This window comes from Meles meles, chromosome 2, assembly GCF_922984935.1.
Source record: "Meles meles chromosome 2, mMelMel3.1 paternal haplotype, whole genome shotgun sequence".
NCBI classification, from domain to species: Eukaryota; Metazoa; Chordata; class Mammalia; order Carnivora; family Mustelidae; genus Meles; species Meles meles.
In genome coordinates, this window is record NC_060067.1 from 49105483 (window position 1) to 49119133 (window position 13651).

General features: G+C 38.4%; 1 protein-coding gene across 1 annotated transcript in view; it reads right to left on the minus strand.

The window, feature by feature from the left end:
- The window catches only part of ANAPC4 (anaphase promoting complex subunit 4), a 36721-nt gene that overhangs the window by 2245 nt on the left and 20825 nt on the right, over window positions 1-13651 (minus strand). The window contains exons 17-27 of the mRNA XM_045997089.1: window positions 13079-13134; window positions 10559-10605; window positions 9277-9333; window positions 8867-8923; window positions 6799-6892; window positions 3008-3105; window positions 2357-2418; window positions 2240-2278; window positions 2039-2140; window positions 1171-1245; window positions 113-286 (exon numbers count right to left, since the gene is read on the minus strand). Of these exons, the coding sequence (XP_045853045.1) occupies window positions 113-286; window positions 1171-1245; window positions 2039-2140; window positions 2240-2278; window positions 2357-2418; window positions 3008-3105; window positions 6799-6892; window positions 8867-8923; window positions 9277-9333; window positions 10559-10605; window positions 13079-13134 (861 nt within the window). The remainder of the gene's footprint in view (window positions 1-112; window positions 287-1170; window positions 1246-2038; window positions 2141-2239; window positions 2279-2356; window positions 2419-3007; window positions 3106-6798; window positions 6893-8866; window positions 8924-9276; window positions 9334-10558; window positions 10606-13078; window positions 13135-13651) is intronic.

Here is a 13651-nt window from a genome sequence, read left to right on the forward strand (position 1 = left end):
TACTATCCCTAGTAAGCACTGCCTAGCATACCTAAGGAACCACAATGTACGATACACATTCAAAAGCATGTAACTATTTCGTCAGCAAGTTTCTTACTGATGAGTTAGTTACCTTGTAGAGTAAGCCCCCATGAACTGATACTCTGCAGCATCCTCGCTGTTATACACTGAAGATAATGGCAACTGGACCAGAAGTCTATCTCTCCCTTCGCGCCCCACGGTGTCTTTCAGAACGACTGTTACAGTCTCATCATCATAGAACTGTGCATCTAAGCAGCTGTAGGCGCTAGAAGTGAATGACGTTCTGTTACATCATAGATGATTGGGACAACTGAGAAAGTATTACGGTACCACGCAAAAATTTAATACAACAAAAACCAAGTGACATTCTATAATCATACACTGGAAATACATCATCAGTTTGCATTAAAATCAGTTACCAATTGCAGTGATTATTCACAAACAGAAGTAGGCCCTAAAAAACAGGTCACCATGTAAAAAGAAAAATCTGGGAGGGTGAGGTTGGTTCACAGTTTCAGAAAACTCCTGATACCAATAGTCAGGCCTTAAGGCTGTGGAAATTCCAGGAATGGCACCTTATAGATATACTGGCTAAATAAACAGGCCTAACTAGACTGAGAAGTAAAAACAAGACTGACAGAGGAAAAGTCACAACAACTTTAAAGACATTATCATAAAAAACTCCTTTTATGTAAGGAAAAGAGAGTGAGAAAAGGTTTGGCCTGTGAGGAGTGTCCACTCCACAGCCTCAGGGATGACTTTGCTACTGTTACCTTTTTATATTCTAAGAACATCCCAGAGCAGTGAGAATGAGGCCACCACACGTTACTGTTGGTTGTAACAACAACTTCAGCCACATGCCCCCTGGAGTCATCTTGCTTTCTGAGCAGATGGGGAGCTCAGAAGTATTAATCACAGGAAACCACAGTTATGTAAGTTCCTGAAGGGCAATAAGGTTCTATTCAATTGTTAAGTCAATCGAAGTATAAGCTATGTAAGCAATCCTGTGCACTCTGTTGCAAGTTACAAAGGCCTCCTAAGCATAACATAATCACTGTACCTGAGTCTGACCATATTTCTATAATTAAACATATGCACATATCATTTGTATTTGTATATAATTTCATCCAAACAAGATTCAAGATTTACCTTCGTCTCACTTTTTCGGTTGTGGCATACGTGAAGCTCCCAAATTTAATAGCAATTAGTCCATTACTTACAGATCTTGAAGAAAGAAGGGGGGGAAAAAAGACTGTGGAACAACTTGGATACCCAATAATCTAAATGCTTGAAAGAACATGATTGTCAGAGTTAGTATATTTACCTAAACAGCCAAGTCCCAGACCCAAAATACCATTATGCTCACTCGCAAAACCAACAACTAATTTAAACCCCTAGATACACAAACCGACATCAAAATTGCAACTCGTTTTAAATCTTAGTCACTCACTGATACCTTATAAAATTAAGGACAATTGGGAACAACCAAATTATTTCTCTTTGGCCCATCTCGGGTCTCAAAACATTTCCTTCAAATTCAGATTAAAAACCATTTACGATATTAATGGTATTCTGCACGTGATTTATTTTTTAGAACTTTCACTTCAGATTCTCAAAAGAAGTCTCTACAGGCAGGCCTCTTGTTTAATGAACGGCATACCTAACCCGAGGCTAAAATCCTTTCCATAAGGAACCCAAACCACAGTTCCAAATGCTTCAAGTTCATGAGATATAATCCTGAGTGTTCTGCTATTTTATTTTTCGTAATGCTAAAGAAATCCTACAAGTCACAACTACACCTGTACAAAATTAATAATCTAGAATCAAAAGGGATCATGAAGCTTGTGATTTGGCATTATCATCTCAATGATGTGAAATGTAAGACTAAGAACAGTGCACCGGCAAGCCTAAACTCATAAGGTAGCTTAACTGAACCCCAAAATATAAGGAAGCTTTACATTTATTACTAAAAATAATAAAATCTCACTCTCTACCTCAACTTTAGATTAATACTTACTGGGAAATATCAGTATGTCTCCTTAAAATGCACATTTTATAAAGTGAATCTTCTAAAATAGTAAAAAGAAGATAATGTAGATTTGAGGTTTTATTATTCCACCTGAGGAAAAAAATTTAATGTCAAAACACGGTATTTGGCTATCACATCAGAGAACAAAACTGTATTGCTCCTATGAGACAAGAAGAAACACACACTTACAGAAAAGGAAATTTGAATAATCTGCGTGTGCAGTCCTGACTAAAAGAAAAGAAAAAAAGGTAAGAAAAAATTAAATTGGCCACTAAATTTTACCACCCAAAAAGTAAAAAGAATTACCTTCTAGCATCCCTGTATAATGGAATACAGACTGCTTGATTCATCGATTTTCCAATGACATCCTAAATAAAATAGATTTTTAAAAGTACAATTAAAGCGTTTACATACACACAAGTACTCTACAGAAAGTACCTGACCTTCACTATTCAAGTCTAGTAAAAAACCATCTAGATCACCAAGCTTTCACACAAGAAACTTCAATGACAGTTCTAACAGCAAGGAAAAGAGACCGAAGAAATTCTGAAAAGTGCACCAGAAAGAAGTATGCATAGAAGATTAAGAACACCCAGCCCATCCCCTTCTCTCACGGCATCTCATGGCATCTTACTTCCCTCCTGCGTAAGCTAGACACACGGTAGCTCTCTAGCCGAGACTGTTTATAAGAAGTTTGTTCTAGGAGCAAATAAAATAATAAGGATACCAACATTCCTAATAACCTTATTTGTTTACTTCTTAGTTTATGTAAGAAACTAACAGTAAGAGGAAATGTTAGGGTGAACCCAATGAACCTGCCATTTTTGTTAGCCAAAGGGTGAACAGGAGCATTTCATATGGCTCACCTTAGTAACTATGACCATTTACATAAGTAAACCCCATACTGTAGATATTCTCACTCCTCCACAAAGGCATGCATTGCTTTTTCAAACTTACTGCTGGTTTTTGCAAGCACAGATCAATAATGTTCTCCATCCGCCTTTTCACAAAATGCAATGATTTTCGAGGATAATAAGGAAACAGCAAAGGACTTTCTGGTTTCAAACAAGAAGAAAAACAAAAACAAAATCACAAAGTTATAGTAAACCAAATGATTAGGAGAAAAATATCTGTCAGAGGCAGCCCAAACCGCTCATCTGACAGTGGCAATCTCCCTGGCTGCTTCATTAGCCCCTCACACAACCTCACCACCAATGACCATGGCCTCCTGCCTTTTCTTCACCATCCCCTGCTGCCAGCCCACTAAAACCTGCCGCACCCACTGCAGGCTGAGGCCTAGCAGCTCCGTACTCTTTATTCTATTTTCCCCGACCCAAATCTGACAGTTTGCTTCTGCTGGGTATAAGAAGGAAGGGGTGATCTGAGAACCACAAGACACAATAAAATAGAGTTCATTCTCTACTCTTTGCCACAACAGACTGACAACAGCAGTCCAGTACTGTTTTCGAAAAGTATAATATTGAAAACAGAAACAAGACACAAGAAACTAGTGCTGTGTAAATAAACATTTTACTTTGCAAAAGGCTACTTTACCAGTAGCGAGTAATACATAATTAAGCGCGCAGGGGTAGCGACTAGGCGAGATTCCATCCTGTTACTTCTATTGCTTACAACAGTTGGACAAAGTAAGCATCGCACTCTCCAAATTACAGATTTAAAAAAAATGAGGCCCAGGAGGTTTGGGCAATCTGCCTGGGGTGAAAATGATACGAATTCACACCTCTGAATCCAACCCTCGGATTCCCAGGCACACCCTCTTCTCCTGAGCTCTGTAGGCTTCCCTCACTCCCAGCATCTCATGTCCCAGCTATGCTGGACAAAGTGAGTTTTAATCAGGAACATTTTAAGCTTCCCACAGGTGAGACATGCTGTGGGAGCAGAGAAAGGTATCAGATCTTTGTCCCTGGTTCCTGGCACAGTGTCTAAAACCCTCAGAATTTCCTGAGTGATAAGGGTGACAGGAACATCTTTTGGTGTAACAATGCGACTGTGGGTAGATCCCTAGATAGTTTCAGAATGAGGACTGGTCACCAGAGAGACTAAGCCCTGATAGAAGCCTGGACTTTGGGGTGCCTGGGTGGCTCAGTGGATTAAGCCGCTGCCTTCGGCTCAGGTCATGATCTCAGGGTCCTGGGATCGAGTCCCGCATCGGGCTCTCTGCTCCACAGGGAGCCTGCTTCCTCCTCTCTCTCTCTGCCTGCCTCTCTGCCTACTCGTGATCTCTCTCTCTCTGTCAGGTAAATAAATAAAATCTTAAAAAAAAAAAAAAAAAGAAGCCTGGACTTTCCAGCCCTCATCCCCCAACTACCAGTGTGGGGAGAGGAGCTGAACTTGAGTCCAATCACCGGTCATCGATCACTTAGTCAATCCCACCTGCATAATGAAAACCCCATAAAGAACCCCTGAACAGAGGGCTTCTGGGTGCTGGGTGACACACCCAGAGCAAGCACGGGGGCTCTGAGCCCTTCCCCCCACACCCTGTCTCTGTAGCTCTTCCACTTGGCTGTTCTGACTTGTGTCTTTATAATAAAGCAGTAAACCTAAGTGAAGTGTTTGGGCTTTGTGGGTCATTTTAGCAAATAACCAACCTGAAAGGGGGAAGGAGGGAGGGTGGGGACAGAAATGTACGCCACCGAGGGACCTAATCCTCAGGACTGAAGCCACAGAGGCGGGACTTGTGGGACTGAGCCATGAAAGATGTGGAGTCTGGGTAGTCAGCATCAGAAATGAATCACAGGACACATTGGTATCAGAATTGGTCTCAGGAGGAAAACCCTCTCATTTTAGCGTCAGAAGTGTTCTGAGTAACCACAGCTCACATGACAGCATCCCTACTGCTCAGGAGCCATGAACTGGGCACCCAGCGCTCCACCTGCATTTACAGAATCCTCACAATGGTGTTTTGAGGAAGGCACCACTACCGACCTCATTTTACTGATGAGAAAACGGGCACAGAGAGGTTAGACAGTCTGCCCACATCATGAGAAGTCGCAGAGCAGATTCCAATCCCCGAAGCCCAGAGCAGCGACTTTCACCCATCCTACAGCCCGAGCACTCCCTCATGTACCCTGAGAAAGTACATGTCGCAAATATTTAGCACATGATTTTTGCAAAGTGTTAGAAAGAAGTTTCACGAACGTTTTCTTAACAGTTCCCTAACGATGCAGCGTCTGGGTGACACAGTCAGTTGGGCATCCAAGTCTTGGTTTTGGCTCAGGTCTTGAGCTCAGGGTCATGGGACTGAGCTCTGTGTTGGGCTTCATGCTCAGCTCTGTTTGGGATTCTCTCTCCCTCTTGCTCCGTCCCTCCCCACCATACACTCTCTAATAAATAAATCTTACCAAAAAAGACAAAAACCAGAAACAGTTCCATAATGAGAGTATTTCTTCACACTAGACTAAGAAATGATAATTAATGAACTTGTCCCAATTCACATACTAGCAAAACCTTGAGGTGAAGTTAATAATACGAAGTGTTATCTTGGTTAAACATCATGCTCCTAGCTAAGATTAGGCCTTCCTGTTCAGCCATAGATGTGAGGAAAAAGAGGGTAGGGCCCATTTTTAGCCCACCCAAGTTCCCAGGACCAGTATTAGGGCCCATTTTTAGCCCACCCAAGTTCCCAAGACCAGTATTAGCCCACTCTCAGACAGGGCGCTGGTGCCACCACTCCTGGAACACTGCCATGGGCCCTCCTCAGGCTAGGGATGCATCCTGATTAAACAGCAATGAGCTGAGTCAGCTGTACCTTTATTCTTCCTCCTTTCAATAACTAACTGAATCAACAGACCTCGAGAAATACAAAATGTCCTGCTCCGAAAAAGAATTTGAACTTCTAGGGTTAAAATAAAAGGGCAACAAGCCAAATTTTGGGCTTCAGAGAATTCTCTCCTTCTCCCATCCATCCTCATTCATTCAGATAAACAGAAACCAGAGAGAGTGGCAGAGGTCACCACTGAGTCGAGTTAAAAACTCGGGCTTTGAGGTCAGCAGACACCTAGCTTCATCACGCACCAGCTTGTGTGATTTGGGCCTTCTCTGACCTTCAGCTTCATTATTAGGAAATGGGGATAACAGGTGCGTACCCCCAGGATCCTGGCGGCATGAAGGAAAGAACTACATACTGGGGGCTATTACCCTAATGACCTAAGAAAGTGACAGGCAGTGATCAAATTACTCTGTGAGGCAAGCAAAGAAATACTGCTTCCAAAATATCTGCATCTAAAATAGTGAAGTTCTGATATATTTAGTGGTTGCTATTTTGTGTTGCATCCTGAATAATGTTGGATCATTTTACTATACCAACATTTCAAGATCCTAGAGAATGAAAAGCACAAGTACACAAAAAAAACTACAATGTCAGGAGAATAGTTACGCCTCACTATACTTTTAGGAGTTCACAAACGGGAATCAGCAAAAGACTTCTCTCACTAGCAGGCTGTATAATTTTCTTCCTAATATCCTATTTTTTTCATAGGGTACAAACAGACAAGAGTATCTGAGAATAAACAATCTTACCCTATCACAGTTTTAATTTTAAACTGTTTTCTACCACGGTAAAGTCATATACTATTTATTTTGTTGTTTCTCTAATCAAAAACAATAGGCACAAATGATCTAAAGACCTGAAATACATATTCAGTAATTGTCCGGCAACACTCCTAGTTTTTATACTGGTCTCAAAGCAAGTAAAAACATGGCCCAAATCCACAAAGTTCATTAAATACCTTTAAGGTGGTTGCTATTTTGAAGAAAATCATACCACTGGTTTCCTTCTGTGTTAGGCGGTGACACGAGATCATCATCTTCATCTTTCAAGTACTAGAATTAATACCAAATCAAAATTTTAAATGTCATAAACAAAGAAGGAGGCTTCAAAGACTTATCGTTAGCATTATTCTATTTAAAAAGTGATTGTTTTACTGCCAAGTGCTCTGAAATTGCACTGCTATTATTCTAAGTGAAGTGACCAAAATTCACTAGATGCCGAGCCACTTAGCAAGCTGAAAACTTCTGGAAGATCAGAATGCTATGGATGCAGAGACCACACACAGTTTAAATTTTGTGTTCCATTTTCATGAAGGACATTTTAATCTTGTGTGTGTATGTGTGTGTGTGTGTGTGTGTGTGTGTGTGATTGCGCATGCACACCTATGTTATAAATTAATTTTAAAAGTATCAACTTGTCAATCTACTCTCAGACAGTAGTCCTCAAAGTGTGGTTGATAGACCCCCTGGAACCCCAAAGATGCTTTAAGGATCCATGTGGTCAATACAATTTTTATTTATCTTATTTTTTATTTTATTTTTTTAGTATTCCTAGATTTCATTACACTATTTTTATAATGTCAAAATGTTATTTGCCCTTTCAACTCTGTTGACATCTGCACTAAGGGTCAAAAGCACAGGTGGGGAAAACTGACGCCGGGAGGCAAGGTGGTGGTCTTAAGCCACACTAGTGGGCACTGTATTCCTTTTTGTTACATACTGACAGTTTTACTTATTTAATGAAGCTATTAAAATAATTAATTTTATTAAATCTCAACCCTGGAGTACAAATCTTTTAATTGTTCTCTCTGACAAAGTTGGGAAGTAAACATAAAGCAGTTTCGCCAATACCAAAGTACAATGGTGACCATGAGGAAAAACATTTAAGAAATTGTTGTAGTTGTGGGGTAAGCCAGGCACTTTGTTGCTGTTAATGGAATTCCATTTTTATTTGAAAGAATGACTGGCAGATAAGCTATGATTATTCGTACGTGGGTATTTGGTAGATATTTTCTTGAAAATAAAGCAAGCCTGTCACTTTAAGCAAAACAACTGACAGTATTTGCTGCCAATGATAAAATTTAAACATTCAAGCAAAAATTAAAAAATTTTGGAAAATCTGTATCTACCACTGTGTACTTGACAGCCCTGGTACTTAAAGATTTTCTGATGATATTGGTGCAGATATTCATAAATCTGACTTTTGGATACTGCATGGGGAAAGATGTCAGCATTCAGAAGATCTGCATAACTCAGTGAGCCAGTATTTTCCAAATGACCAATGCATAATACTACAAAATCATGCACAGGTAAAAGATCCATTCAAAGCACAAGACAGATGAATGGATTTTAATGTATCAGAGTATGAAAAGTTCACTGATGCAATTTTAGATTCCATATTAAAGCTAACCTTTAAAACACTATCTCTTATCAAGACTTGGTGTAATATCAAAAAACATCCACAATTATCTGAAGCAGCCATTACAATACTTCTCCCTTTCTAAAACCTATGTGAGGCCAGATTTTCTTTACATACATTAAACATAAAAACCCAACACAGGAGACGAAGCAGCACTTATGAGAAGCTGTCTTCTATTAAGACAGACAGCAGACATTTGCAAAACTACAAAACGATGTCACTTTTCACTAAACTATTTAAAAAAATATAGTCATTGTTATTATAAATATTTATGTAACATGTAACAGTTAAGTGGAATTGCTGTTACTTTTAAATAATTTTGTATTCTGTTATATTCTAATGCCTACTAACGTCTCCCATTGATAAATATAACCTATATTAGCAAAACTCTTCAGAGTCATTAAGAATATAAATGAGTTCTGAGATCAAAAGTTTAAAAACTGCTCCTTTTTGGTTACTTTACTAAAAGAAAAGGTCTGCTGTGTAAGCTAGCATTATATTATTTTCCAGAAACTTTGGATAATAAAGACTAGCACTGCTAAAGTTTTAGCATTAGTTTTAATAATTTCTAAAAAAAGTAATATCCACATTCAATCAAATGCCCATACCTGACCAACTTTTTCTACATTGAAGTATTTTCCTTTTCGATTATAAAGGTCTGGAGCCTAGAAAGAATAAGCATAGTTTAGCTCTTAAGTCAACTCACAGAAGAGAAAGAAAAAAAAATTTCTAAGCTTAATGAAAACGTTTATTTCTTAAGAGAGCTATTAGTGGCAGTTATCTTTTTCTTCTAGGGATTGTATGACACACATCCAAACAAAAGTTGGATTTATAAAGGCTCTAAAATAAGTATTGCCATTAATTAGTTCAATAGTTTAAAAAGCACAACTGCTAAAAATGTCAATTAAATTGGATTAAATGTGATTACTTCTCACCATTACCCAGGTTTATGGCAACTGTTTAACTCTTTCAAAAAAAAAAACAAAACACCAGCATTATAGAAATAACACTTTCGTACCTCATTGAAATGTTCAGTAAGAAATTCGGCAACAAATGTGATATCTTTCTGAGTCATCTATCAAAATAAAAAAGGAACAAAAGGAAAAACAAATCAAGGAAAAAGAAAGCTTCCCCAAAGATCTTACATAATGTAACAATAAATGTGACTTTTTAAACTATCTACTAAAAGCCATGATACAAAGAGGCAAAGTTCCTTCAAAGAAACATCAGTAGAAATCCAAAAGATTATGCAACTGTGAAAATATGAAATCCTGAAGCTCTGACAAGCATGTAATTAAACATTTTAAACCCCTTTTTCCAATCAGCTAATCCAAGAGCTACAGAATTCCTTATGGCCTGAGTTGTTTATTATTTTAGGCCTTGTGCTAAGACTGTGTACAGGGTCCCTGCTCTGGAAGAGAAGACTACGTCCAGAGAAGTCACCTTGACTTAAGTGAGGACCTACAACTCAACAGTGATGCTTGCTTGGCAGTTGGTCTCTGCTTCTTGCAGTGACCCTGCATTCACCCCACCCCAGTTCTTCAGTCTTCACAGAATTACACCCGGGGATTATACCCAGGGGCCTCCCCCAATAACAGACACATTTTACTTCCCCAAACAAAAGAGTGGTCTCAGAGAAACAGCTAACGTGAACCTCGCTGGTTTGTGAGGCCAGTCATCCACAGCGCAAAAGATCTGCTTCTTCTCAGTCTCAGAATGGCGATCCCTTATTCATCCAGTCCACTGGAGCTAATTAATTCTAATGCTCTCCATTTTCACAGGCCGAGATTACCTCATCTATCTGAATCAGAGTTTGGGCAGGGGTGAGGATGAGTGACCACAGAAATCAGGTGGGAATGTTGCCCTAGTCTGAAAGTTCTTGCTTAAAGGAAATTCCACTGCCACTGTCACAATCCTTGTAATCAGAGAAACTACTGTTTACCAGACATAAGCATTGGGACTAATATTTAAAGTACCAGATTTCCAAGGAAATAAAAATGCATTCAAAACTTAAGGAAGGGAAAGAATACAAGCACCCTACATAATACAGATTACAAAATCTTATATGAACATGAAAATTATAAAATTAAATAGCCATAGTAAAGGTATTTTGTGAGATGAAAAAATAAAACAAATTTCTTAAAGAAAAAAAAGACAGACTCAATTACTAAGCTGCATTTAGGGTCTATAGCCTGACATCTTGTCAACTAGCAATGGTGTATGAATACTGAGCCAAGCATCCAAGGTAAGCTCAGTCAGAGCAGCAGTGACACACTGGAAAACGTACTACCACATACTACCTTATTCAGCTCTGGAAGCACGTGGTCTTCTGTCATTCTCAACATTGCTGGAAACAGAAATCAAAAAACTATCTTTAAAGGGAAGGTACAAACCTAACTTTAATATAGATACATTTCAAAGACTAAATGTGTTTCATTGGATTAAATCTTCAATATTCAACCAAAGAAATCTTTTCACCAAGGAAAACTTATTTTCCTTCTAAAAACTAAAGTGTGAAGACTCTAAATTTGACCTGTATTTTCAGGTTCAAAAAGGCTGGTCTAACAATCCTAAACTATTATTTTTTATTTTCTCCGTCAACGCAACGATGTGCACAGACCAGATTCATTCCTCTCCTAACATATGGCATTTGTTCTCTTAAAATCTGCAAACAATTCGGTCCTTCAAAAGCCTTAGAATACCAAACAAACGTGTTTCTCTCCCTTGGGTCTTTTGCTACACAAAGATATTTGCACTAAGACTTTTGTGTACATACATACACTTAAATATACGTGTATTTACAGACTCTCTAATATCTGCAGCCAATTCTTTTTGTCCTCTCTGAGGGCTGTATTTTTATATTATGTCCACCTAAGTCAAGGGGAATGCTGCATGTGTTTTTGCATTGTTTGACTATCCCTCCTAATTGCATTTGGTCAGGAATAAGCATGCTGGATGTGATTCTGCAAATATGGATTATTTTAGAAACCGTTCTTAATTAAAGTTCAAACTTCTAAATTATCTGAAAAACAAGCCATGATCTAGTGCACTCATTCATTCATTTATCCATCCAAAAAGTACTCACTGAGCATACTATGGGTGCTGGGGATATAGCAGTACAAAAGAAGTTCCTGCCTTCATGGAGGCTACATTTTCCAAAGGAGCAAACCCAGGCAGCACCACTAACAAGTGACAGAGCCAGGATTATAATGAGGTCTTGGGTTCTCCCATCCAGCGTGCTTTCTGCTGCCCTGCTCTAATGATAAGGATTGAGCAGTAATTCATTTCTCTCCTAATCAGGCTTCTCATTAGACTTAGGACATGCAATAGAATATAAACTGCCTCAACTACTCCAGTAATTACAAGTAAAACCAAACCTCTTCTGTAAAAGAAAATTATTTCAAAAATCTCATTGAGTTTTAATATTGTAATTTATTCTAATCAGCATCTCCAATATTAAATAGGCTGGCCTGATGAACACTCTGGCTCCCCATTCTGGATAGCATCGGTACGGTTTTGAGGAGAAAAAAAAAAAAAAAAGAATTTTAAATGCCAACATCTGTGGATCCCATTCTTTTTTTTACCACAAGCAATTACATTAGGCTGACAAATACAAAGTCTGTTTGTAAGATACCAGAATTGAAGATCTGGACATTTGTTAAAAGATGTGAGCACATTACAGATCATTTAACTTCTATTTTATTTACTCTTTAGAATTTTAACAAACGAGGAATAAATCTCATTTATAACCAAATTTTTGCCTGTGTTGGAAGGGAAAGTATGCTATTATTTCAAAGATATTAAGGGGAGGGGTCACAAAAATAGTTCAAATGGACCTACATAAAATATGCACGCGCTGCAGAGTAAGCATTAGAACATGGACTATGAAGTCAGTAAATCCTGGTTAACTACCTATAAATGAAAAGACGCTATGTAGAACAAAGAAAGGCAATGAGTGGTCTGCATTCAATTTAGCTAAGGCACTAGTGTCTGATGGAAAGGATGCTAGAAACTTCTTGTTTGGTGCTGTTCAATGTGGCAGGCACTGACAGTGTGTGGCTACAGAGTACTTCAAATGTGTATAACGTCACTAAAAAACTGAACGTGTAACTTACATAATTTTAACTAATTTACTTATTTTAACGATTTTATTCCTTTATTGTTTGAAAGAGAGAGAGAGAATGATGGAGAGGGAGAAGCAGGCTCCCCACTGAACAGGAAGCCAGATGCGGGGCTCAATCCCAGGATCCTGGTATCATGACCTGAGCTGAAGGGCAGCTGCTTAATGGACGAAGCCACCCAGAGGCCCTGTAATTTCAACTAATTTAAAGAGCCACAGGTGGCTACTGGCTACCCTAACGGATGGCATACCTCTAGAAACAGAAGATCAAGAAACAGAACAGAAAATAAGCTACTCAAGAGCAGAGGCCAGATCTTTGCTTTTTCCCTGTCTTGTTTTAAAAAACCTAACACCTACATAGCAGAGATGCAAAAATGTTATTTTAACCTAAGGAGAAGTTACCAGGTCAAAAAAAATTTAAAAAAAAAAGGTTACCCTTCAGCAGTGAGTGACAGGGACAACCGGTGCTACAAGCGATATCTGGGTAAGTTGGGGCTGGTGGCATGGAGGGAGGAAGGTGGGCTGTGTGTTGAAAACACTGACACCCGTGAAGGGTAAAAAAGGGGTCATTTATACCACTCGCTCTACTCCTACAGTTACTTGAAATTTTACCAGAATAACTGAAATATTCTAAATTGATACACCCACAATTTTTAAAGAAGGGTTAAAGTAACAAGAATGCTTCATTCGATCAACTTACCCACATAAAGCCAGCGAAAAAATGCTTTGAAGTTTTTCATACTACTATCTATAACTCTGAAAAGACAAAAATAAATCAGTGAAAAAATGCTTTGAGGTTTTTCATACTATCTGTAACTCTGAAAAGATAAAAATAAAAGAAATCAGAAATAAAATTATAATGTTATCATTCAATATCATCATTCAATTGTTCTGGGATATAATAATCCTTACCATTCTCTTTTATCCTATCTGAAGGACATTTAAACCTTTGATTTTACAAATCAAAAACATACCTAAAAATAAAGCTTCAGAAGAGCAAGTCCTGAGTCTTCTCAAAAATAAAGCAAATGACTCAGATTCTAACTGGTTATAACAGTCTTGCCACAAACTGTGTAATGGTCTTTTCCACCATTCAGTAAAGTATGAAATCCTTTTTCAACTTTGCAAACAAAAGAAGTCGGCAAAAAAATGTTTTCAGCATTTTTCTCAGTTAAAAAAAATACTCACTGGTCAGTAAGAAGAAAAAACATCAACACCAACAGAAAACCAGATTATAAATTTGTACTATGTCACTATCTCTGTTATCAGTGGA